The sequence below is a fragment of the Diprion similis genome, chromosome 12 (assembly GCF_021155765.1).
Source record: "Diprion similis isolate iyDipSimi1 chromosome 12, iyDipSimi1.1, whole genome shotgun sequence".
Lineage (NCBI taxonomy): Eukaryota > Metazoa > Arthropoda > Insecta > Hymenoptera > Diprionidae > Diprion > Diprion similis.
Genome location: NC_060116.1, coordinates 11,500,402 through 11,527,474, shown reverse-complemented (window position 1 = coordinate 11,527,474; position 27,073 = coordinate 11,500,402). Strand labels below are relative to the sequence as shown.

The following is a 27,073-nucleotide window of genomic DNA, read 5'->3' as shown; positions in this document are numbered from 1 at the left end:
GTTTCCTGTCTTTGCTATCCGAATCTATACGTATTGTGAACGAGAGATCGCATCTATCGTGTGCGATTCTAGTGAACATAGTCGTAAACAATATTCAAATCCACAAGTTTTTATTCTTAAAACTCATTTAAATTACATTTATTCGTACCTATTATCAAAATTTATCAGTACATGACGAAATACTATAATACAATAATAGTGTTCCCTACTTCTCTTATGTGACATAGAGAGAAATGCTAAGCACAACTCGAAGATTCATGCATTTCATATACAACATACCAATATGGTATGTGACACATATAAAAAAACATTCGCACTTGTACTTTTCACTTAATTTCCAACATAAATTAGTTGGTTTTTCGAACAATCAATGTATATAAGCGCCAATTCATCAATTATCAACGAATGATCTGGACGTCAAAAAATTGATTTGTCTGAAAATTTATTCTCTTTTAGTATGTACTAAGATTGGAAACTTCACCAAGTTTTAACTTTTAGGATTTACCGTTCGCGAGAAATTCTACATCAAAGTTTATCATTTTCACCTAACTGAGGTTTAAACGCGAATTACTTTCTTATCGTTACTGGTATAAAAAAATTGCGAAAAAATATACGTCTTATGAGAAAAACTTTCACCTTTCCAAATACATTATTCATTTTTTGATAACTTTTCAAAATCGACCTCAAAAACATATTTTTAGGAAAAAAAAACGCTTTTTCTCATGCGCCGCCAAAATTTATCTTACTTTTGAGTGTTTCATGTGAAAGCTGAGATTTTTTCAATAAGGAACCCAAATTTTCAGAGTGGGATGGTCATAGGATCTCACGTGAGACACGTTTAATTAATAAAAGTTTGTTAATTGTAGGCTGTTTTTCAAATTTAACAGAACACTTTTATTTCTGAATCATTCACGGCTATAGTAAGTCTTAAACCGTTGCGGTCACACGGGGTCCACTGCACCCCAGGCAAACTTTGTGGCTATTTTAGGCCAAGAACGACTTTTTTTACATTATTTGCATGTATAAACGTACCATTGTCATTTTCAAAGATTTACCAAAATTCGTAACTTAAAACTCCCAAGATCAATATACTTTTTTCAAAGTTCATTAAAGCTCTATTTTTCACTTAAAAATATATTGTTTCAAGAGTGAAAACATGTAAAACTCAAAAATAAGATAAATTTTGACGGCGCATGAGAAGAAGCGGTTTTTTGCCTAAAAACCTGTTTTTGAGGTTGATTTTGAAAAGTTATCCAAAAATGAATAATATAGTCGGAAATGTGAGAGTTTTTCACATAAGATACAAATTTTTTCATGCCAGTAACGATACGAAAATAATTTGTGTTTAAACCTCAGTCAAGTCAAAATAATAAACTTTGATGTGGCATTTCTGGCGAACGGTAAGTCCTAGAAGGTTAAAACTTGGTGAAGTTTCCAATCTTAGTACATACTAGAAGAGAATAAATTCAATTTTTTGACGTCCAGATCATTCGTTGATAATTAGTGGATTGGCCCATAAGCTGTTTGAATTTATATAATCAGTGTTTCAAGTGATCCATTTATGGTTGGACATTTTTTTTTATATTCTTGTGATAATCCTATACCGCGCCGGCATAATATGAAAGTCCTCTCTTTTCAGTAAAGCGAAATAACTTGAAAATGGATTCAGTTTTGGCACCAGTTGAAAAAAAACTATATGATTGACTACAATAATATTTAGCTGATGCAAAAGCACCATTTGTGAGGAACTTCATGAGTTTGTTAGCGCAAAATAAAATGCAGCGTTAAAAAACTGTAGATGGTCAAGCTATGTTTGACCGAACTATATATCAGCAACGTATGTAAAATGAGCTTACAATATTAATCTCACAAAAATTTTACAGTTTCACGAGTTGGTTTTGCCGTAAAATGTTTCCTGAGAACTCTGTAATGTTAAGTTAATCGGAAAGTTATTTTATAAATCAGGCAACTTGTGCTAAAGTTTAAAAACTTGTACAATTTTTACACGGGTACAACGGTTTTATAAAACGTATTACTGATTTTATATATTAGCTGTAATTTACGGAATATTGATTTACGTAAGTAAAGATCATTGAAGTTTCCATTTCGTCTTAAAATTACAACACGTTAAGCCCATTTTTCTGGTTCCTTACATGTCATACAAATGTACACGGGCTACATAGCACTTCGTGCAGCGAACGAACTACGGTATGACCGAAGAATCATTCTTAGTATCATTAGAAAGTCGTGATTCTTTGAGAGTACGTTTTTTTTCATCACTCTCAAAACCTGAGTCTAAGTCATCGCTGAGGCACTTGTTTGAGTTGGAATTACTATTTAGTCTCGCAACCTTTTGATCAATTAATTTCTTTATGCATTCGATTAGCTGCTCAAAAAAATGTGGGTACCCATCATAGCTTGGGAAAATATTAACATCTATGATTGCATACTTCTTAGTATGATTTTCGATAACAACATCAATTCCTATCAAAGTAAGACCAAAAGCCTTGTTGATAGTTCTGACAATCCATTGAAAAATTTCAAAGTTTGGTTTGATTGTAAGATTCTTGTCTTCGTCCGATATAATAGACAATTTAGAATTTGAACCACTTTTACAAATGTCAGAAGAGTTGAAGAAAATTGTATTCGATGTCAAGCAGTCTTTTGTATAAAAGTTTTTCAGACTAGGACGTTCAACTACGTGGAATTTATCTCCGACTACATATAGTTTGTACAAAATGGCATTATGGTTGATGAAATCTTGCGCAACGCAAGGAACCTGGCAATCTTCCAGGCCATCTTTGTTGAATATCACCATCATCTGAAAAAATATGAAATACACATACGGCCTTAATGCTGAGTCAAAACACGATTACTCGTGCCTGATAAGAACGAATGGTAAAGAGCATTTTTACAGACTTTATGTGCATCCGTTGAACCTTGTGCAAGTAAAGGTTTGCACAAGAATGGAAATTTGACGTTTTTCCTCTTTAAAAGGCTCAGGTTTTCTTCAACGTTTGTGGATTTGAATTCGACGAAATTTGGAGCAAATACATCTGAAAAAACATGGACTGGTCAAAAAAGTATTTATTCGCCTGAGATATGAGTCACATACTACATGAATCGTAGCGTAAATTTGCAGAGTAGTGAACTTCTATAAAAACAGAAAAGAGCTACGCTTAACGATGATAAGTTAACGGTAATAAAAAATTTCTATATGTGTTACCATCGTGTTGTAGAGCGTTTCTCATTATTCTATAGCACTTATGCCTGTTCCGTAAATTGTTCACATTTTCCAGAGGATCTATTACGATCATTTCTGAACGTTTCTTAATGAATTCTTGTATCCTTGAGATGATCGTCTTTGCCTTTTATTAAAAATTTGTTAATTAAGAATTTAGCTATCCATTCTTTCGGAGGAATTTGAAAATGAAAAATAATGCACAAATTCTTTAACGAAGAAAAGCTACAAAGTGGGGCTCTGATTTTAAACACATTTTTGTCATTTAACACCGTACGTTCAGCGTTCCGGTGAGGATATAAAAATTCTACACCTCTAGTTTATGTGCAGTGATATATTTCCCATATCTGGGTAACGACAAAATTCTTCTACGATATGATAGTTCGTAGAATTGTAGGTGACTCACATTTTGGTCGCCATGTTCAGCTAATGCAAGAGTATTTGTTAATTTATGCACAAAAATATCCAAACGTCCTTGATTCTCGATATCCGGGTTAAGATCAACCTAGAAATTAATCGTAGGACACTTGTTATCATTTCGGATTGTCAAAAATTGTAAACAGGATTCTAACCTGCAAATTGGAAGATTTTTAACTTTAACTTATAATTTGTCGACGAAAACGTGTGTCAGCTGCTTACCATTTTCAATGTGAATCCATTCTTGGCACATACTTTCTCAAACTCAGACCAGTTTAATTTCTGACGTTTCTTTTCGGATATCCAAAAACCGATGACTTTGCGGTCGTCGCACATTTTCAATCACGACGTATATGTACTTCGAATATACTTCCAATCTGGCTACAGACTTTGTAAATTTACCTCATTTTATTACACGCCTACCGGGTCGTGTGGTTTGTTTATCGCATTTATTTTACGATACTGGATATCCTAAGATAGCACAAACCACAACACATGGAATGTTTAACAAGTGGTGCCATGCCTTTGTAAGTAACTAACAGGTTAGGTTAGGTGATGTCAAATGTCCGTAATTAGAACCGCCATTTACTCACGCGTGTTTATCGTCGAGGACTTTGAACTCGATAGGAGACACTGATAACTTTGAAAAACAGGTACAATATTTTTAGGTCTAGAACCAGTCGATAATTTAACAAAAACTCTGACTGGAATATAAATGAATTAATGAACCGAAAAGAATGATAGGCTCAAGTTAAATAATTTTATTACACTGTCTCGTACAATAGATGGTACGAACTACATTCAGACAAAGAATAAAAAGTATATACAGTGTTGATAATTTATATCTATAGCTTAAATTTTGAACATTTGACTTACACAAATTATCGACGGTTTACTATTGAGGTATCATATTTTCATCATTAGATGAATACAAAGTTCATTTTTACTTTGTGCAGTCTCAAGCCATACCGTTACAATCTATTTTAATGGCTCGTCTAGCCCTGCGTTGTGATCTATGATATACTGGAGGAGACATCTGTATCTGCGTCTTTGATTGCTGTCACGATTTCTCCTGGTGACTGAAACAAACAGATATCTGGTTATCGCTATATAAAGTTGTAGTATTTACAAATTTGCAGTTGCCAATGAACCCTTACAACGTTTGAGAGAACATTACAAGAGGAATGGAAATAAATTCACCATATCAGAATACTAGCAAAATAGATGGTTTGAAAAAATATGGAACATATCGATTATATTTTCTAATATTACCTTGCATGTAACGTACGTTGAGTCGAGAATGCTCTTGGTCACAAGTATCGTTAAACTTTCTGGGTCTTTGAAAGTTCTGCCGCCGGTAGTGCAACTCGGTGTAGAAATTCTGACCTCGCCCAAAGAATACGAACACGAGCTTGGCCAATTGATTTCACCTTCGGAATATGTATCATATGAATCTTGATGCTGTAATTGTGAATAAGAATCTTTTAACTTTACTTCAAAATGATATTGAGGACTTTGAACAATAGTCCTTTTCAAGGATAATTATGTTGACAATCATTGCAATGATGGTAATAGGTGTGGACTGAATACAATATTAATTGCTATCCTATCAGAATCTAATAGAATAGGTGTTTGAATAGATTGTCAAAGTACCCATTGTTTATTGGTGGTTTTATCATAAATGACCAAATCTTTCTTCTCGTGTACTTTCTTCCTTAAAATCCGCCGATTCTTTGCAACGTCATTGCTCTCCAATTCTGAGGTAATTTGTGATGTGAAATTGGATTTTAAGTATAGCTGCTCATAATCGTCTCTGAAGTGTTCACACTTACTAGATTGAACTACGTCATATTCATCATTGGTATATCTTATTTTCATGTCTTCAAGCTTAGTTTTGCCTAGAAAATGGTCAATGATCTCTGGTCTATTGCTGCATTCAGCACTATCGGAAAGTTGAAAGTCAGACCGTTTCCGCGTTTGTCCTTTTTTTTTATTCTCACTAGTAAGTGCACATATATTTTTTTCTTCCATCAAATTAAGGCATCTATTTGTCACCAAACACTCGCAATTTTCAGTAACTGGATATAAACTGCATGTCTTAACTGTATTGCTTTCCATGTCAGGGAAATTTGGTACATTTCTATCTGTGAACCTGTCATCAGTACTCATACTTATTGAGCTCTCAGGTTTTGACTTATTTTGCATAAATTCATGAGAAGATAGACATGTCAATTTTGAATCTTCACCCATTTCACACGTTAAACTTTCATCTTTATCAATAATTTTGTCCACTATTCCATAAGCCGCAGGCTTGAAGAGCTTCGATCTAACAGCAGAGACGCTATCAGACTTATCGATCAATTGATTTTCATCATCTTTATCTTGCATTACTGTATCAAGCACTTTCGCAGCATTAAAACCAGATTCGCACTCGTTTTCAAGAGATTCAGTTTGCGGCTGTGTTGTTGGTGAAATTGTATCATCTGCGTTCGTAGCAAAACCATTTTTATCATCAGGGTTGCTGCACGTCGGTAGATTGGGCAATAGTTTTGGATTTTCTGTATCAACTATTCTATAATCTATACAAAACTGCATAGGTTCATCGAATGGTGATCGCACATGTAAAAATTCACCAGGCTCTAAATCACAACTTTCAAATGATTTGGTCAAATTGTCATCGTGCTCGCCTGACCTTTCATTCAATACTTTTGAGCGAACAGGATCTGCATCCATACCTCGTCTACTGTTGTGCAACTTAGAGGCATGCTTATCGTTGGATTTCCCTGGTGCCGGAATTTTTTGAGGAGTGTTCGTTACTGTTGATTGCAGTGTCTCTGCTGAACTATCTGAAGATGATTCTTCTCCTTGGTGCCTATGTTTCAGAGATGCTAAATATTCTTTCGTTTTTGGATCATTCAAATCAATTGATGATGCAGCATTTTGTTTATTGAAAACTGAATATCTTCTATCTGACTCTGATTTATTGGAATTTCCTGAGACAAGGGGATCTGCCGGTCTTATTTTTAAACGCTCTAATTTTGTAGATGGATGCATGTCAGCAACATCTCGTACAACATTTGGAACACTAAGGCTTTTTCTGTTCTTAATTATGTACTGTAACTTTTCGTCCGATTCTTCGTATTGTACACTTTCTTGATGAGGGTCATTTCTACTATATCCTAGAAAATATTTAGAAACTTTGGTAAGAAATACTCTCTCTTACTTTTTTATACAACCATAATCGATCAATCACATAGTTCTAAAACTTGCAGAAAATCCTGCTATGGTTCGTCTCATAATTATAATTCGTACTTGGACTAGCTCCTTCTTCTTCTTTCCCTCCATTTTCTTTTTTAGCCTGGCCAAAATCAGTATGCGTCTCTGAATCTTCATGTATTATTTCTAGTTTCTTTGTTTCCACTCCCAAGCAATCCTTGACTTTCTTCAATTCTTGAAGAAGTGTTTTAACAATTGGCAGTTTCACATTTGGTATGTTATTTTCTAATCACGTGGGAACAAAGAATATAATTATAAAGACTTGACTCGAATATAGCAAGTTATTGAACCAGGCCATAGCGAAATAGTCATACAAAATCATACAGTAGCATTGTGATAATCATTTTTTCGAAACTGACTCATTGAATAATTAAAATAAAGTCAATATACTTATAATATATTTATAATTGGAAAACGTCTGACCTGTTATAAATTTTTCCAATATGGCATTAATGTTAACTGAATTGGTTTGCAACGATTGTTCACGGTGAGGTTCCTGTGAACAAATTTTACGACAGATGTCCTCGTTTGGACAATCCTGTTGGCAACGAAACCTTGAATCGTATGATTTTGGTGGTGACTGAGGACAGATTTCAAGACAATCTGTATCATTTGTGCATAAATCTTCGCATTTGTTCGGTTTTTCATAGAAGCGAGTCATGGAACTCGTTTCGTATGTTGGAGCAAAAGCTACACTTGATTGTCTATTACCAGTTGAATTCCCCACCCCGTTATCACCTGGGTAATTAATTTGACAATCTTGATGTTTAACACGATTCGAACCACTTTTGGTATTAGTAAGTTCAATATCTTTGCCAATACTTTTGTCGACACGATTCACATGTTGAGTGATATTGCAGTTTGATTGAATTAATTGTTCTCGAGACTGCTCTTCTTGCTGGTTGAGATTGCAAACTAAAAGATGGTTTGGATCCGTTATGTTGGTGTTTCTAATGTTAAAATTCTGGTTTAATTTTTCTTTAATTATATTCTGCTCTACACAATTTGGTTTTGCGATGAAAAATGTATGATCCAATTCGTTTAATGGTTGGAGCACTATAATAGTTGCATCGTCGAACATGTTTTGACTTGCTACTTTAGGCACTGAAACTATTCCTACTTCTGAATCAGTTCTTGAGTGAATAGCTTCATGTTTGTGGGAATCGTTACATGTCCTCGAAGTTTGCGATTTCTTTGTCGAAAAATCTTTTATTTCTGTGGATGTCATAACTGTACAGTTTATATTATCTGCACTCTCACAGTTGGTACTTTTGTAGTTTTCTGTTGAATCCTGTGTCGCCGAATGATGCTTCATAGTTTCTATCGTGCTTGTTGTCTTATCTATTGTTGCATTGACTCTATCAATTTCTGTATGTTTATCTAACTTCCTTGGTAAATGCTCTCTCGGTTCTTGAGCAATTGTTTCTCCTCTACACAAATGTTCTGCACCTTTAAATGGATTGAGGCCTTCATATTTTTTCATGTCGCACGTTTCGGTACTCTTGCATGTGGTGACGTGTGGTATGATCTTTTCTGTGTTCTGCACTTTATCTTCCACTTTTGAAGTACCTGCAGTAGAAGCAGCATCTTGTAACATTTTTTTAATTGGTGTTATCTTGCGATTAATTGACCCGTTGTTGTTATTGACACTATTCAACATGGCAGAGTTAGACTTTAATTTTGATTGTTGCATCTTCGAAATTACATCTTTTTGGTCAATCAGGTTTTCGTTCATTTTTCGTATTCCCTGACAATAATCTCTATTTTTAACATCTGCTTTCTTGCTTGATTCTAATGGCACAGGAGTTAATTCTGTTAGAGCAGAATTTGGTACTGTTGAGAACGTAAATTTATCAGCGTTTTGTCCCAGGAGTTTAAAACAATTGTCATGACGCGGGGACAATGTACTTTTGGGAAGCTTTTCTTTCTCGTTATTCTTCCTTTTCGTCATTATTTCCTTACATCTTGTGCAATTTATCACGCAATTTGTACAATCAAGGCAATTGCACATTCCTACAAGTTGTATACACAAGGCACAATCATTTTTTGAATCAGATTTTCCTGAGCCGCTACTTTGTGTCTTTTCAGTGCACTTTCTTGTACTTTGCTTGGTATCACGGGATACTTTTTTGTCCCCTTTAACTTTCTTTTTGAATGAATTCGATTTCTTGCTGCTTGTTCTACTTGAATCTACCGTTTTTTTCATATGCTGTGAATAAATATCAATAAATTCATAAGTAATGTGTAATTTTATCTTAACTAGAAAAATTCGAGACTTATTGGACATGTAGGACTATCAATTAAAATGTTCTCCACACCCATCATTGAATATAATTCGTTTACATCCAATCATACAAGAGATGAATCGAACCATGTTTACTTACGCTTTTTGAGGTGACAGCTAAATTTGATGGTTTTGACCTGTAACAGATAAGTTAGTAATTTCTCAAAATGACATGAGGCGTTTGCTTACATATAGTCTTCATTCCACAAAGCATGTAATACCCTTACCTTTTATTGCTTCTTCCTGCACTTGTAACAGTTATCAAGTTGGGATTATCATCAGCAGTCCTTGCTAGTAAATCCACCGCGTGAGCGTGATTGTAATGGGGATGATTTTGCGAAACAGCTATTTTATTGACTGGGTTTATCAATGATTGACTGAGCATATGATGCGTCTCTGCTCCCGAAACTTCATGACTGTCGTATTTTTTACAGTTACACATCATATTTCCATCATTTATTTGACGATTTCCACTTGAATTTGTTCTAGCCGTCATTGGATCATCAGACATTTTCAACGTTTTTTTAGTCTTGTTAGTCACTGCTGACGACTGTCCAGTAGCTGCATTCGAATTCATTTCTGTCTCCATTCCTTGTGACGGAGAATTGATGCATAAACTATTTTGGCAGTTTCTTTTTATTTGCATTCCCATAGTTTTTTCTGTTGATTCATTCTTCAAAGTAACACTCGTAAAATCTCCCACATTGGATAGATTCTCAATCTTGCTATTCGATTCATTATCGTATGGGATTAAGAAACTAATATCCTTTTCAGTGCCGTTATCGCTGTCATGTTTTTTTGAAACCGTATTAACAGAAGTTGAGATTTCGATGATATCATGCGGATCACGTTTACTCTTTGGTGTGATTTCATTAGTACAGCAAGTCTCTTTGCCCAGCGATTTTACTTTTACTCCTTGGTAATTGTGGTCTAATTCCACTCCAATTTCAGAAGATCTCTTCTGACTTGAACTATTGCAAATTATGCCTAATGATGATTCAGATGCGCAAGATTTGTTTTCAAGAATTGAGTTGGGTGTTTTCAACCTATCGTTTTTAGTATTTTCGTTGTTCATTGGATGGTTTTGTAATTCAACTTTAACAGCTTTGTCGACATCGCTGTTGGCACTATCACGTGAACCCGCATAACATTCATTAAAGTTTAACTTCAAATTTGTCTCTCGCTCTGCTGGATCCCAGCTCTTATTTACCTGCCTAAGCCTATGATGCAGAGCAGCTGGATCATCATTTCTTCTATCGGTATCTATATTTGATGCTGTCATAGCACCTTTGGAGCCGATAGAATTTTTTAAATCATTCATTTTGTCACTGGTCTGTAAAAAGTCTGGTATATCCCCAATTGAAGATTCATCCCTGCCCCGTTCTCTTAGTATTATCAAAAGCTGCTCAATGATATTTGGATGCACTGCAGCGTCTTCCAAGTTTCTCACTATGTCGTTAATAGAGTGAATTTCCAATCCATTAAAAATTGAAACGACAAACTGATTCATAAAATGCGAAGAATTTTTCATAGCATCAAGAATTTTGCTGAATACTTGCAGCTCTACTTGTTTGTTGTATGCAACACCTCCTTCCACCATCAACTTGTCATCTGGATGATTGTCTGATACCTTGAAGTTGTCGCTATATCCGGATATTAATATTGGACACTTATACAAATTAATGTCCGAAGTCTGATCGCTATGAATATCATAATTAGAGTGGCGATGAAACCTTGCATCTTTATCGCAGGCACTTTCTAAATTGAAATATGCAGAAAATGGGCTTTTTAAGGCAGACTGCGAGAGCGAGCTCTTCTTATCTAATGTCATTCCAATGGATATTGGTGCTTCGAATGGTTCAGTTATACAATATTGAACATCCATAAATTGGGTTCCACCTGGTTTTCGTACATTCTTTGCAACGCTGTGCTGTGCTGGTGCAAGTTGCGGTCTGTTATTCACTGAAGTTTGAGCTTGGGCTGTTGTTATTATTGGAGAATTACTTGTATCGTTTACAACATCAAAATTTACACAACTACTTTCTTCAATGACATCCGATAGAGTTCGCTGATTCATAAAACTTCTATTACACGCCGTTTCACATTCATTTCTTGCCAACTTCTGATTGGTACAAACTGAATTATTTTCGCTGCTACTTTCTGTATCATCCCTTGATGAAAAACTGGGCGAATCTTCGTGTTCTGGGATATTATCCTTTCCGTTTATTTGCTGGGTTATTTTCGTAGTTCGTGTTTTATTAGAACATGGCACAATTCGGATGGGGAATTGATCTGCAGAAGCTTTTTCTTGAGCAGAATGCAACGGTGGTGACGTTTTTTTTGAGCTACAAGGTACTAAATTCGATGTAGGTTTGGTAGAACTCCCTTGATGTAAGTCACCGAAAACAGGTGGAGATGAAATCTGATCAGAAGAAGATAGGGCATTTTTCATTATGTGACGTGATATTAGTTGTGACAATTTTTCGGTACCTTGGCAAATGGCTGCCATAGATTCTTGGTAAATATTCAAAATCGCGTCCACATCTGATACACACGGTTCTGGTAAATTTAAATTTTCCAGACTAACTTCTTGTTGTTTAGAAATCAAATTCAGTCGGATTTTTTCCTGCTCAGAGTTATTATCTTTTGAGAATTGACTTTGGGGTACCGGAGACTTGGCGGCTTTATTGAACGTTTTTGTTCGACTGGTGTTAATGTTCGATGTCGGTGGATCTCCAATTGCTGTTGCAGTTTTGGGTTTGTTATTTTTATTTGATACTTGACGATTCTTTATCTGCTTTTGCTCAGGAATCGATTTCACCCCTTTTGGAGCTGTCACAGTCTCTTCATTGTTTGCTTCAGTTCTAATATTCTTAGTTACCTTATTATTGGTATTACGTTCATTTTGTTTTGAAGGTTCATCCTTATTTTCAGAATTCGAACTCGAAGGGTTATAACTATCCTGTGCAAACTTTGACTGATTATTTGAGCTATAAAACATATTAACAAAATCATCAATCGCCTGTTGACACATCTTAGAGTCAGTAGACATTTTAGAATTAGTATTCTGATTGAAGTTGCAAAGCTTCTCCAATGCTGCTTTGAAGTTTTCAGCTTCCAATATTGATCTTGGCTCAAGATCATTTTCATCTGCGATACAACGGTTTTTATGCTCGCATATCTGTGTGCACTTTGCTGGAATAATACCGGAATCTTTTACATCAAATCTGATCTTCTGTATGTTGGCTATTGTTTCTAACGCCTCTTTAAACTTTTGTTTTTCTCTATGTACAACATCGCTCTCGCATTTCCTTGAACATGAACCAGTCTCACAGTCTTGAGTACAGATTCGCATACGCTGTTTATAATTTTTATCCGAAAGTACGTGGGTGAGTTCCAAATCTGAAGAAATTTCAAGGTGATCCTGGGAAGGATACGGCGGTTCTATCACTTCTTGCTCATTATCCTTTTTCAACTCTGAGTCTATTATGGGAATTTGCTGATAGAAAGGTGTTGTCACTGGAGTTAAATTTATACTGACAGACTTTTTTAAAGTTTCGTTTTCTTTCAAATCATATACCAGCTCATTTGTTGTTTTCGGCTCATTTACTCTTTCACTATGAGTCGGTAAGTTTTTCAGCTTATAATTTTCAACAAGTACACTGTCAAGGCATACTTTGTTTTTGCCATTACTCAAGTTCGATTGGCTGGAATTTTCATTTTCATTATTAACATTAGTAGTATCAGTAATGAAAGTTTGCCGCGTATCGGTTGTATCTTTATTCGCGTAATAACTAGATTTATTTTGATCCTGCGGAAAAGTAACGTCAACATTGTCATCATTTTCCGGATTTACTGGTTTTTGGACATAGTTGTAATTTGTCAATCGCATATGCTTTTCTTTTCCAGTATCATACGTAGTCCTTGCATTTGAATTAGTTGTACTATGATTATCTACACGAGTTCTGTTTGAATCGATGAAACTTGACTTTGATGATGCCTCATACTGAAAGGAGTATGAAGCTGTGTTATTACAAATTGGTACCAATGAGGACTGTGGCGATATGTGAATATTTTCAATGGCTTGAATCGTCAATCCACCCCGAATATCCACTCTGGGTCCTTCTTGGACTTGCATATTGCTGGTTTGATGATCTCTACTATTAATTTCGACCACTCGAGTATTAGTTGTTGCACAGCGTTGTTGAATCACACACGAACTTTTGCTTTTGGATTTCAGACTGCACGCTGTAGACACTGGAAAAACAGTAACTTGTTGGGGTCGCTCGATCTTGAACCAATTGGGTGCCTTTTGAAAAAACGGCTTCTTGTTTTGAAAAAATATCCCATCTGCTAACTGGTTTGCAGAGCATTCGTAATTCTGTCCTGATATTTCCAATGGCTTATTAAGTATGCTATCAGATTCTTTTACAGAAAATTTATCGTATTTTAATTCTCTGTTGGAAGTAGGTACATTTGCCATCAAGTCTTTCTCACCGTACGTTTTACTTGGGTTGTTAGATTCTTGGAACTTAGATTCAACGATCTCACAAATATGCAATAAATTCTCATCTAAGCACTGGTGTCCTATGTAACTGAAAAGGAATGCCTGATTATTCTTTTCTCATTTCGCATAGAATATAAAAATTATTGAAATTATGAACTTTCAAATCAAACTTCACTATCAGTAATATTATTTTTCTAATGCTGCAAAAAGCTCACCTTGTAGGATTATCGTCAAGGGTATGTAATGCTGAGTCAAAACTGACTTCCATAAGTTGTTGCTGTGCATTTTTTACAAGCCTCTCTGCATTCTGTAATACATCTGCCGTTTCCGGGCTCGATACAGGACTAATTGGTGTTAGCATAGATGCCTGTGTGCATGTCTGCAGATTTCCATTAATCTATAAAAAAAAGTAAACGAACTGCATATCCTCCTGCATAAAATAACGATTGTGTGTAGATGGATGTTCACCTAGCAGCACTTGAATGTGCTCTGAAGCAAAAATCAAGCTATAAGAAAACGACGCTCGTCAAACTATTAACAAAATTAAAGAAACCCGGTGTAATTATTAACCCAGATGACCCAATGATATGCAACGAATGTATTTTTTGTTTATCACAGTAGACCTTTAAATCTTAATCGAATCTTGCCACCAGTAATTATAGCATTGAGAATCAGATCTTATTACCAGTGAACTAGCGACAACTGTGTAACGTTGACCAACAATTGCAGTGTCATCATATCAGCTACATCCTTTAAGCTACACCGTAACAGCGATGACGCAATTAACTGTAAATCAATACACTATATGTCTATGGCCAATATTACATGAGAGCAAACTAATAATAATAGTCTACGGGGATTCGTTGGATGTAATTTTAGATCCAAATAATGGTTATCATTACCAAGTAGTCATCCAATGGGTATTTCTGCTTTTGAGTGCCTCTCCTGCCCTCTTCATCTGCGTGGAAATTATGTAATTTGGACATTGTTACTGTATGATTAGATGTTCGGCAGCAATTTGTCGATGCCAAAGGTGTTTCAGATTCCCTTGTATCACTGAAGTCATTTCTGTAACATGAAAACATGAAACTTTACTTTACGAAACGAATTTGACCATTTGAAATGAGGTTTTGGCAATTACAGAGAATAAATAATACAAGTTCTTGCAGCATTTCGTTTGAATTTCGAATCAAAAATGATTTTCGAAGATTGCCAAGGACTGTTATTTCCACTTGTTATTTTCATTCTTTTTTTAGTAAATTTTTCTCATTTACGGTGAAAATCAAATTCGGTAATGTATCGGGATATCATCAATAAATGAGACTGAACGTAGCAGCCAGAATTAGCAGCCAAACGTTCTAATATTCATTCGAATATAAGGTGATAAGTCCGAAGATTAAAATCTTGAGAAATACTCTGAACCTTCGATATTTTTATACTGAACTGTATTTTTCTATTTCCAAAAAGTTTAAAAAGTTTGGTTGCTAGCTTCAGCTTTATCATCACTAGCCGATTTTTAATCCGTGATAATCTTACATCAACAGTCCAAGTATTGAGTATAAATTCCGCTCAATTATAAATACGTAGAAAACGAACAACAACAGTGGGTGGAAAACTTTCGAAGTTCTTACTTGATGGAGTATTCTTATCGGTTAAAATATGAATAAGGATGGAAAGAGTAGAAATTGTTGGAAACCGAATAGGAAATAAAAGAGGCGGCAGTCATTCACATCAACACATATATTTTGTTTATGCTTCTTTCATACATACGATAATCAGTACAGTGTTACGTGAACCATAAAGTATGGTACACTAGAAAATGTATATTCACTACACTACTATCTGACGCTTGGTTTCGTGTTTTTGTGTGATTATACGTAATTATAGAAAATAACTGAATCATAAAAAATTAGGGCGACAGCCTTACCGGGCTTGAGAAGATGTACCAACACACAGTCTCGAATCAAATTGAATCGAAATTACTACCAATATACATTAGAAAATTGGTTTACGATAAAAGAAGAACTCGAAAATTTGAATTTCAAAAAGTAATAAATAATCAATAAACTATATCAAGATAATATATAGAACTCTCCATATTTTTATACTTAGCAAATTGAGTCAGTTAAATATTATACAATCACGTCAGGTTTTACAGCTAATACAAATAAACTACTTATTATTCTTCAGCGTTATTATTATATAGGTAGGTTCTATGTCAATGTACAATATTCGACTCTAGTTTCTGGCGTCACAATATTGATTTGAAAATTCTGGTTTCCATTTATCAAAGGATAAAGAATGGATTGTTAATTTGTATAGAAAGGAAAATATTGCGATTATATAGTTCTGTACTTATACGTTGGATATTATAAATTAATTCAATACATAAGGAGAACATCTTCAGAAGCCCATTATTAGGACGTAATATTATTAACTTTAATAAGACAATGTTTCCTGGGACTGCAGCTTTACACTGTGTTAAGACATGTAGATACCAGGTCAAAGATATGATATTTAAAAATCAATTTCGGAAAGGTGTGAAGGTCAAACCTCTGATCTATTTGCGATTTGTTACCTTCCACCTGGTACCCCTAATATTGCATAGGAACTACCGATAGAGAGTTAGAGAAAACATCAAATCGTAAATGAATGTAATACAGCACTGAGATTAACGAACGTTTCTCTAACCCAGCTATTTACTACAATGTTCATAATATTGGTACGCTTTACTTATATGATGCGATCCAATATTACCATTTTTATTTCGTTTTACTATCGAACCAATACGACCACATTTTTATTACTGAAAAGCAAGCACAAACTTCAAATCAGTTGCATTTCTCTTTTCATTAAGTTTGTAATAACTTTTCTAATAGTACGATAGTAATGACATGCGCTTAAAATCTAATCGTTTCAATCTGCCGTTTATACAAATATATACAAAAAGGGCCAGGTGTCAAGGTTTTTTAACGTACACGTTTTAGAAAAAAAATCCCTGAACACTGACAAATGGTGATTCATTTTTTTTTTTATAATTTTTTAATTTTATTATTTATTTATTTATTTATTCTTCAGACATAGCGAGTGTGTGGTTCCTATTTTTCGGGCGTATTTTTTCATCAGGAAAATGAAAAACCGAAAAGCCCTCACTTAAAGTCTAGCATTAAACGTAAAAAAAAAGTTTGAAGAAAAGAAAAAATAATTATAGTAAAAGCTCTACCATTGAATTTCGGTCGATTCATTACTATTTTTTACATACGACGAAACAATTGTTGAACAGGATATCTTATCTGAAAACCGAACGGAACATATAAAATGCAATTTCGCAACATCCGTAAATGAATCGCCTTCATTTCCGAAGAGCCTCCCCGTATTTGGTGAGGCAAAGTGATTTGTGCAGTAACGAAATAATAATTTACGGAAAAATGATAAAGAAAATTTGTACATGTAATGATGAATATTCGATTAATTATAAAATTCTTAATAATTATATGTACACATATACATAATGTACAAGGAACCCGCGCGATGGGTTCGAAATTACTGCCTCTTTGTAAGAAAACAAACCAAGCAGAAAGAGTATACAAATGTCAATTGATAAATTAAAACGGCCGTAAAACAAATTTCATTGACATACACAATATATCAAAAGGATTAGGCCCAAAAAGTTTATCACCATCGTACATGGTTAAAAATACAAAGATGAAGACCGTTTAATCTCTGTGCGTAAGACGTCTAATCTACGCCTGAAATTAAACAATAAAAAAGGCGAATGACGCCTAAGTACAAACCCAAATAAGGGCACAAAGTCGAATCAACCAATGAACGAACATTATATTGAGAGTGTGTCGGTATGAACTCCCAAAACAAAATGCATCTTTGTACATCTGCTACGTTATATGTACAAAACCGGTGCCAGCACGTATGCATCGAAGACTTCCGCTCAAAACCAATCGATACTCTCAAAAATCGTAATCGAGCGATATTTACGTCGAATCCCAAGCTAGTAACTACCATTGTGACTCCTCCGATACAATTTTACAATCAACCAATTGGCACCTACAACATCTTCGACTCGAGTTAATTGGTTTCTTGAAACCAATATTGACCTCTCCCAAATGTGTTTTTGGTGAGCCTTCACGGTTCCACCAAAATACCCCAATGAGGGGCAGAAAACTTGAGCCTTGACCTTAACGCGAGCACACTCCCTTAAGTTTCTCGCTCTTTCTTTACTTTTAGACCAGAGCCTGCCGTGTCTTCTCCCAAGATAGTCGCTATTTCACCTTGCATAAAGGCCCAAGGAACTGTGCTGTTTGCCAACGGGCATTTTTCACCACTTGGGCAGAAGACCTGAAACAACAATTAGAACAATTAGAGTGTTTTTAAATACGCAAAATACGTGTATATCGAAGCACTTATAATAATTTACTGGTGATTCTATAACAGAGATTGTTTGAGGTATTAAAATTTCTCACTTGCGTAAAAATTTAATTATTTATCACAGTTTGTGATTCTGAATAAAATATATTTCTGGTTCGAAATCTCACCTCTGTTCCGGCGCCTTGTCGCTTGATGCTGTCACGGCTGCATGGAAAACAGAACTTGTGGTGTTGCACACTAGGGCATTGGACAAAGTGTGTATCCTCCAGGCGTTCCTGGCACAAGGTGCACTTTAGCGTTGGTGTTGAAACAGGTTCAGCTCCCGTGGCCTGCGCTACAGCACCTTCGGAAGAAGTTGTTACTGTTGTAGAAGATACATGTCTAGAACCACTAGACCTTCTGCTGCCTGATGACCCTAAAAAGCAGGCAGATATAATTACTGAAATTTTACTTTAATGCCTTTTTCTCAATTTCTTTTTTGCACGCAATCTCTATCAGCGGAACTAGAAAATTTCTCACTAATTTGAATACTATATGTTTGAAAAAAATAAAATAACTATGACTTTCTATACTGCTGAGTTATTGGTATTTGATTTGTACTCTTTGAAATTGGGTCCAAGAAAATATTGATCTTATAGTTATAAAAACTTGAATAAAAAAATTTGCAGATCCAATCGTAAAGCTACCAACCTGAGCTATTTGGACTGTGCTGAGAACCCCGCGAAGCACTGCGTTGTTGAGCATTCGCTGCCGTTGTTGGTGGGCTTCGGCTAGTTGGACTTGGATTATTTGGGGGCTGTGGCACTGGCTCAGGAGATGTCAGATTATCAGCGACGGACATTAAGGCGGCCATTGGGGATGGGCCACTTGCTGTTCCCTGGAAATAAAATTTCGGATTAATTAGTGACAGGACCTATCTTTCCAAAGTAAGTTATGAGTACATTTAGTGTCAGTGTTATCTCTTGCGAGGTAAAATAGTATGTACAGTAATTAGAATACAATTTATGGTATTATTTGTGCCTCAATTAGCACATGCGCAAGACATAAGAAATGTTATAAAACTAATTTTCGAAATATTAAAACTCAGTTCCTGCGATATTATTTTCAGTTTGCGTGTAATGCAAAAACATCAGATACCTTGAAAACTCCCAGGCTTATCTTGCACTCTACAATTTCCATTGCAACATTTAATCATAAAATTCACAGAAAGTAATCTACAGGATAACAATTTGCGTCACTCCACTTGCGTACGATCTGTATAAAAAATCCTATAATCCTCTGGCAATCAAAAATCTTATCAAATCAGAGATAAGGTCCAGTTGCGTAAAGAAGATTTTTAGATAACTGACTAACTCACATGTATGTACAAAACTCGCGTATCTTATCCATACTCTAAAAACCAACACATTTTCATGAAAGGTGTAACAAACGATCAACGGATGCTATTTTCAACTTATTTTATACCTCGGATGTTATCAAGTACCTATTCGCGATGATTCTTTGCTTTTGCAAATTAAACTATCAGAATTTGCCCACAGAATATGTCCGAACGCGATTAAATTTTCAGCATAAAACAGTTATGGATTTTGGTGTTAATATTTGGATTAATGTACGGATGCTTTATTAAATCCCTTTTGACTGAACCCGTGGTGCCCTCTTTTTCATGGCAGGAAAACAGATTTTTATTCAAATATCATTATTTGTTTAACGAACTCAACTATCACAATCAAATAAAAAAAATCTTTTCAAATAAAATTGGAACCGAAAAAGAAATAGGAATATTCTGTAGTAACGAAAAATCTACACTCTCATGGAATACGTACTAACCTGATGATGGTTTGTCTGGGTATTATCTCCGTTTCCTTCCTGAGGAGGAGGAGGAGGAGGCGGAGGACTTGTTCTTGGGCGAAGAGGTGAGCCACCTCCTCCATTTGTTGCAACATTAGCAGCTGCTAGAGGAATTGTTGTTGCGCCAACATATGCGCCTGAAATAAAAAAGGTTTTATAAAAAAATTATACAACTCGTTCGTGGGAACAAATTTTTGAATAAACAAAAAGCAATTATTTGTTTCAACCAAATGATTACCGCACACATTCGCAATCTTATAGATTATAATTGACTGATTGAAGGTAGTTTGACCTACTCTAATGTTTAGCCAATTTATTTATTTATTTTTATTTTAATCACTTGTGTCGCGTATAAAATTATTTACGTCGGAAAAAATTCGAAAACTTGGCGTGGTATCCTCACAGCGCAAGACCTCATGGCAGGAACGTCAAGCACCTTGAATTCATCGTTCGTGACTTGAAATTCATTTTCTCGAATTTGTATTCAAAGATGAATGTGTCTGGGAGGAGACCTTTTCTATTAGGAACACAATGGTGCTCATTACTATTTTACTATTATACTATTTACATGATTTATTATGCATGTCACGACATTCATATCGAACCTGAAGGAATGTCAATGATTTATTCATTGCAGTACGCCTACTTTTTACGCATTTCCAGTTACAACCCTCTTTCTTCTTTCTTTCTTTCTTTCCATCCCTATAATATTCAACTCAGCATCACTTTTTCTACCTCCGTTTACATGATATTGAATTTTTACAACAAATAATTCTCACGTCCGCTCCATCATCAACAATCGTCGACTCAACCATGAACTTATATAGAATTTCGATAGCAGAAGAATTAACCTGACGATGAAAAAAGCATCGTAATTAATCATTCAAGTTATAGAAAGATAGTAAAAATACTATATAATACACGACATTAAAAAAATCATCGCGGCACGGATATTGAAAATGCATATAGAAGTAAGCGGTTGTTCGACGTCAGACGGCGGTATTCTGCGAAAACGAACGTATCGGTTGGGGTAGGAAAATGTGGCATTGTTGCTTAACCCTCTTTGCCGTACGGTGACTGTGGTTAGCTTTTGTAATATGCTTGTCATCGTCACTCATCTTCACCTCCCTTCTGCACTCGAATGAAAGGAGGTGGGGGACGACGACGACGGCGGCGGCTACGTAACAAAATGACCGAGTATATTTAATTTAAAAGGTGATGACGTAAGAAATAGCAGCAAACCTATAGCAACGTTAAAATAATGTTTACACATGGCAGCGGCACAAGCTCTGGGTTAAAAGAACCGTTGCTCATTTAATGACCTCGGATAACAACGTGGATCTTGATAAATTTCGTCAAACGAGACTAAATAAAGGAAAAAAACTTGTATCTAAATTTCCTTTTAAAAATGACGTCTCTGAAACGCTTGACGTACATACATGCGCGAAGAAACATATTGGTTACGATATATTATAGTGTGTATCTGTACATGCAAGTAATAAGGAATGTATCTGAAACAACATGGAATAATTTTTTTCCGCATAAACAACATACGTAAGTATAGTAAATAAAAGAGTTTAGACCTAGTGACTATGATGATGTTGGTAAAAGAGATCGTACCAGGATATACGTCGATGCGTAAACGAGATAGGTATACGCAGAGAGATAGATAGGCAGACCAGAGAGAGACAGGTGTACACGTATGTGTGCGCCTGCACAAAAATAAAATAGAGGGAAAGAAAAAGAGCGGCATTCATCGCGAGCAGATCTTAGGCGTGACCAGAGCCAACGGACAGATAGTCAGCAGGCAAGTCGCAAGCAGCGGCCTGCCCTGCCACTGCAGAGACGTGTGATCGGTATTTTTCCGTGACGCGGTTATTTCAATGTAACGCCGCTGCACAGGCTGCTGATGGATATCCTCGAATACTCGTGCACATACCTACATCGATGCTAGGCTGCTGGATGGATAGGCCGGACGGCTCGCTTGCGGGCTACCGATGAAGCGTACATACATACGTGTATTTGCACAACACGTGCGCGCGCGCGCGCCATCGCCTTTCGTCCCTCGTATCGGGCTGCGACGCTAAGCGTCCGCACAGGCGGTAGTCGGCGCGACGCTTCGTTCCTCCGTTGTACGCGTCTCTCTCTTTTTCTCTCTCTCTCTCTCTCTCTCTCTCTCTGCCTTGTTTATGTGTGTAACTGGCAACAGATGTTGTAGGCGGCAGCGACGGCGCGGCGTAGCGGGCGCCAGCAAAGGCTTAGTCACCACCCGTCGTCGTCGTCGTGGTCGTTCGATAGTGGCCTTGTTTCGAAAGTAAATTGCCTCCTTGCGTACGGCTTTGGCTTGATGTATCTCGGATGCTCTCCCTCGTTCCCCTTAACTACGCCTCTCAATGACGTAGAGCTTCTGGAGATGGTATATATATTTATTATATGTACCGTGCGTACATGGATCGCTTCGCTGGTGATATAATACAAATATAACTCTGCAGATCACTCGCATACTTTTATCTATGATTATCGCGATTAGGCAAATCTCACACGTCGCAAGAAAGATAGTGTGAAATTTTTATACAAAGGAAAATCGGCCGATTTTCCATTTGTATAAATTACTCAACGATTACATACTGTACGCAGATTTATGTACCTATACAACTGAAATTTATGTACAATTAGAAATATATCGTTCGCGCGCATACAAATTAAATTACGTACTTTGTTTGAATTTTTCAATATTTGGGAAAACATCATCGTCATCGTAGTTTTTGATATCACGCAATTACAGCACAATTCCTGAAAATCTATTTGCTTAATTCAACGTTTCCTTTCATGACGTCCGTTTATTTCCAGAGACCGATCTTTGCCAGCATCTGGCTATTTTTAAACAGGCACAAGCGTATGCTAGCTGGGCGTATCTTAGAGCGGAAATAGTAACCTCGGATATAAAAATGGTAAAAGAAAGCTAAACAAACCGAGACCGTCGAAGCTCTTTGCCGAATGAAATTGTTTTCTGAAACTAGCAGAATCATGCCGCGCATTTATCTTTTCCCATCCAATCGGGGTGATGATGGTCGGGTCAAAGGAAATCATCCCGAGAAATTGGTTATTTATGTATAAGTTGAGGAGATTTGAAATGAATATTTTATACGAGACGAAGAATTTCATTATCAATTGCAGCGACTGGCGATTAGTGTTCGAAGGAATATTAAACTAGCGGATGTTGGTGAAACAAGAGGATGAATTCACTTACTGAAACACACTATACCATTCCGCTTTGTTTTAATTTCTTATTCATACCTTGTTGTCGGCAGAGAGTATCGGGTCAACGTTCTAAGTCACTTGAAGGTTAATTAATAATGAAGAAAAAAAAAAAAAAACCATCAATGCAATGACCGCGACTAGAAAATTCTTGGAACCTGGGAAAGACGTTACGGCACGCGGAGTAGAAAATGATGATGAAAACAGCAACAATAATCATCGTAACAACGATTGTACACGTTCACGCATTGTAGGTATACGTCGACAGTATGCGAAAGCAATTAATATTTCGACGCTGTGTTAAGGTCATAGTAGAAAGTCTTTACTGACTAAACAACCGTTACGATTCAAGGTTATCCTGCATCTTTATTCGGTGAAGCGTTTAAAATACACGATGTGAGCGCAAATAAAAGATGAAACAAATTAACCTTGTACGAAAGATACACTGTGTGTATCACACATAATTTCCTTCAAATTCATGGTGCATAACTTATTTTTCTCTGCTAAAGCAACCGTTACAGACAGACAACGTGATCGATTTGTATTGCAACGATAATTTACAGTTTCAACTTCATTTCAACCATAGTATGTATTTGAAAACCAGGGTATCTGAACTCAATATGCATAAAGTATGAAGCAACAACAGGTTCATTCATTGGTCTAAACATACGTGATCGTGACGTCACACGGCCATCTGACGTCACAGGTCAGTACAACGCTTTTTTGTCGTCCTAAACACGTGCACTCGTAGTTCGTATACGGCAATTCATACGTGTCATCGTTAAAGTTATGCGGAGTCGATCAATAAGTAAGTAACGAACGTGGATGAGATTGTGATGTGGGGACTGAGAAATAGAGAAGACAGATTTTTCGGGGATTCGCGTGTAATTTCGAATAGTTGTAAACTACTTTCTTTGAAAACCTGTTTCCTCCCCCATCTATCAGAGTACATGAAGACTTTTTTCCCTCTCTAATATAATCGAAATGCGCCTACAATCTTGACTAGCATCGTGGCCCGCCTAGGAAGGTAACGCGGGTAATTAATCGTAAATTCCAAGAGCTTCGTTTACACGATTGTCTCGAATCGAGATCGCAAGATTGCGAATGTGCGAGTTGTTGTTTTTCCATGATCAATAACTCGGCGCGTCAACCGCGCGAATGATCCGATCGTCGTGAGAGGAGTAACACGTCCCCCTTTCCGCGAATCGGAGACTCAACTTACCGTTCGATTTGAAGGTAGTAGCTGTATCGAAACTCGGCGCTCTGACCGGGTGCTTTTCCTTGTTTCTATCCTGAACGTAGCTAACGGCCAGACTGACGGCGGGCAAAGAGTCACCCCTGGTTAAAGGTGGCCGAACCGGATGTTGCTCCTCGAGGGACAACCTTTTCTCGGAGGTATGCTCGTCCTCATCGATGGCCGAGATGCCTCGTTTCAACCCCGATATACCCCGGGTATGGCTGAGATTAACGTGGTGAGCAACAGCGGCCAGATGTGCGTTAGCAGTGATTCGTACGTTGCTTCGCATCCCGTTTGTCATATCGTGCGTATCTTCGTGCCTCGATAGCTGCTGCTGTTGTTGTTGTTGCTGTTGCTGCTGCTGCTGTCGCGAACTCGAGTTGAATTCGGTTATCGAGTTTCTATGGTGCATCTGAGAGTATCCACTTCCCGGTATGCTATGGTGCCTCGAGTGACTCTGAGGCGTATTTTGTATCGGCAGAACGTCCAGATTCGAGCCTCCGTTGTGCTCCGTATGACTGGAGGTTCTATAAGTTTTCGATGCCGACGGTCTCGTGTCTTGAAAGCCGTGTGCTTTTTTCAGCTGCTTGGCCGAGTCGAGGACCAAGTCTATCCTGTCCGCGCCCTCGTAGTTGACGCAGCCTCGGCAGACGGGCTCGGAAAAGTCCATTATCATCGCCCAGGGCATTCTGGGAAGATCGCAGAGGTAACACTGCGTACGTTTTCCCATCATCTTTGCTTCCGGTTTTCTTGCCTGATTCGGTTCTCGAATATGAGATTATAATTCACCCTCTAGCACATCTTACTTTAACACGAGTCAACGCGTATAACAGAATCCTCCGAAGTATGTTGTAGAGAATTTATAATAAAATTATTTTCAACCAAGTTTGAGAAAATTAATTCGCACAATTGTAAACCCAGTGAAACAAACACGCAATAATAATGATAATAATAGTTTAAAAAAAGAAACGCCGCGTACTTATATTGTTTAACACACCACAGAACTTTTCTTCTTCTTTATCTTGTTTATATTTTCGCTTTTATTTTCTCCTCCTCAGATAATTCTCAGCACCGTACTAAATAATCAGCCCGGTGACGATGAAACAGCGACGATTCGTAAACTACGCCGCTTCTCAATCCAATCAATAGCGATCACACGCGGTTAAGGTAAGTAAGGGGCACGGTTAGTACAATATATCACTCCGGGGGAAAAAACCTCCGATTATTAAACGTCGGTCAGTAATAATCACCACTCGAATACCGCGCGTGTAAGTCACTCACTCAGGTGAGAGAGATATAATTCGGTTCAGCGATTGCGAACGCGAAATCGGTTGTATGAAACGAAATGAGTAGTCGCGATTCGGGGCGGTAGGGAAAAAGCCACGCGCGACGCAGCCGTACGCAACCGTACGCAGAGACGAACGCTGGAGAATGCGGCGGCAAAGCGGGCGACGGGTGACACCCCTGCGCCTCCACCAGACGAGCTCTCTCCGCCAATCGGGCGTTGTGGCGTCATAAAATACGACGTCATAATTGGCGCGCATGCGCGCCGAGAAGACGTCAGACTAGAGCCGAGGCGGTGTGGAGGGGGAGGAGGGGGGGAGACACGTAGCCGGGAATCGAGGCGAGCGCGCGATTCGCCATGGCTGAGGTGAAGAGGAGGAGGGACCACGGACCACACTACCGCATTTTACACTCGAGAAAACAGCGCGGCGATAACGCGTTTGCGTTTTTGGGTCATACCGTCGTGGTTTTATACACGCTCTCTTTAAAACGCCACAATATTATGATACCGCAACGGAGTTTAGAGTTCCATGTTCCATACCATGCATTGCCATGCCTGGTCGCGCCGTTCGTGCAGTGATTTGCTCGTGCAACCCGACATGTATGAACGCACGTTAAACACACGCCTATACTGGGGAATCGCGGTACATTTCTACTATTTTCATCGATCCTACAGCAGGCCTTATTTCACGTTCTCCGTGTAAATCGGGGGCCCCGGCGCGGCATTCAACGGCTAATGGAACTTTCGTTTCTTCAAATAAACAGTGATCATTTTCGTTGAGACGATCTGTGATTGGTATGGGCACGATAACTATTCACTACAATTATAGGTTCTCGTGAAATCACGTGATCGTATCTGCCGTTTCGTTTCGTATTTAGCACCGGGCTGAATAATTTTCTTTTGCAATTCACAGATTTTACCGTTTCAACTTTAACTCACAATGCAGTGTTAAGAGGGTGCCCGCTCTGGTCGGTTTTAGACGTGATGTATACCTATATCTCCGAGTCTCGCAGTCCACGTATCTCAAAAGCGGAAAGGGTCTTAACTTTCTTTATTTCTGCCTCAAATAAAAATATGTTGGAGTGTTTTTGTTCAGAATCTTGTATCGAATCCGGCTTTCAGCCTTTTTCGTGTTTGAGATACGCGAGCTTCGATATTTGGAAATGTATTCAACGTCTAAATCGACCAGGGCACCCCGTTAACCCTTGGCGGTCACTGTTATCTTTCTTACCATAAGAAATACATTGGTTTCTGGGGTCGTATCGACCCTAGGTGACCGCGAAGGATTAATGTACCCTACTGTGAAGACCGTAATGATCACCCCGTTATAATCTTAC

The 27,073-nt window shown here is 37.3% G+C and overlaps 3 protein-coding genes across 4 annotated transcripts; all 3 read right to left on the bottom strand.

The window, feature by feature from the left end:
* Window positions 1-1,303: 1,303 nt before the first annotated feature.
* LOC124413248 (inositol-tetrakisphosphate 1-kinase-like) lies at window positions 1,304-4,231 on the bottom strand. Its single transcript, XM_046893708.1, has 5 exons — window positions 3,881-4,231; window positions 3,648-3,746; window positions 3,227-3,368; window positions 2,920-3,056; window positions 1,304-2,821 (listed from the first exon to the last, which is right to left on the bottom strand). Exons 1-5 carry the CDS (start codon window positions 3,992-3,994, stop codon window positions 2,204-2,206), a joined length of 1,110 nt encoding a protein of 369 aa, XP_046749664.1. The 5' UTR covers window positions 3,995-4,231; the 3' UTR covers window positions 1,304-2,203.
* Window positions 4,232-4,458: 227 nt separating this feature from the next.
* LOC124413651 lies at window positions 4,459-14,879 on the bottom strand. The gene is made up of 10 exons (XM_046894372.1): window positions 14,628-14,879; window positions 13,941-14,122; window positions 9,446-13,813; window positions 9,319-9,355; window positions 7,358-9,143; window positions 6,971-7,159; window positions 5,923-6,837; window positions 5,525-5,871; window positions 4,931-5,118; window positions 4,459-4,737 (listed from the first exon to the last, which is right to left on the bottom strand). Exons 1-9 carry the CDS (start codon window positions 14,808-14,810, stop codon window positions 4,981-4,983), a joined length of 8,145 nt encoding a protein of 2,714 aa, XP_046750328.1. The 5' UTR covers window positions 14,811-14,879; the 3' UTR covers window positions 4,459-4,737; window positions 4,931-4,980.
* Window positions 14,880-15,450: 571 nt separating this feature from the next.
* Window positions 15,451-25,520, bottom strand: LOC124413247 (probable E3 ubiquitin-protein ligase IRF2BPL). 2 transcript variants are annotated; one of them, XM_046893705.1, is made up of 5 exons: window positions 24,437-25,520; window positions 19,936-20,093; window positions 18,799-18,985; window positions 18,276-18,523; window positions 15,451-18,078 (listed from the first exon to the last, which is right to left on the bottom strand). In XM_046893705.1, exons 1-5 carry the CDS (start codon window positions 25,182-25,184, stop codon window positions 17,938-17,940), a joined length of 1,482 nt encoding a protein of 493 aa, XP_046749661.1. In that variant the 5' UTR covers window positions 25,185-25,520; the 3' UTR covers window positions 15,451-17,937. The 2 variants fall into 2 exon arrangements, with proteins under 2 accessions (XP_046749661.1, XP_046749663.1); XM_046893707.1 differs by having other exon boundaries at window positions 18,276-18,451.
* Between the last annotated feature and the right edge of the window lie 1,553 nt (window positions 25,521-27,073).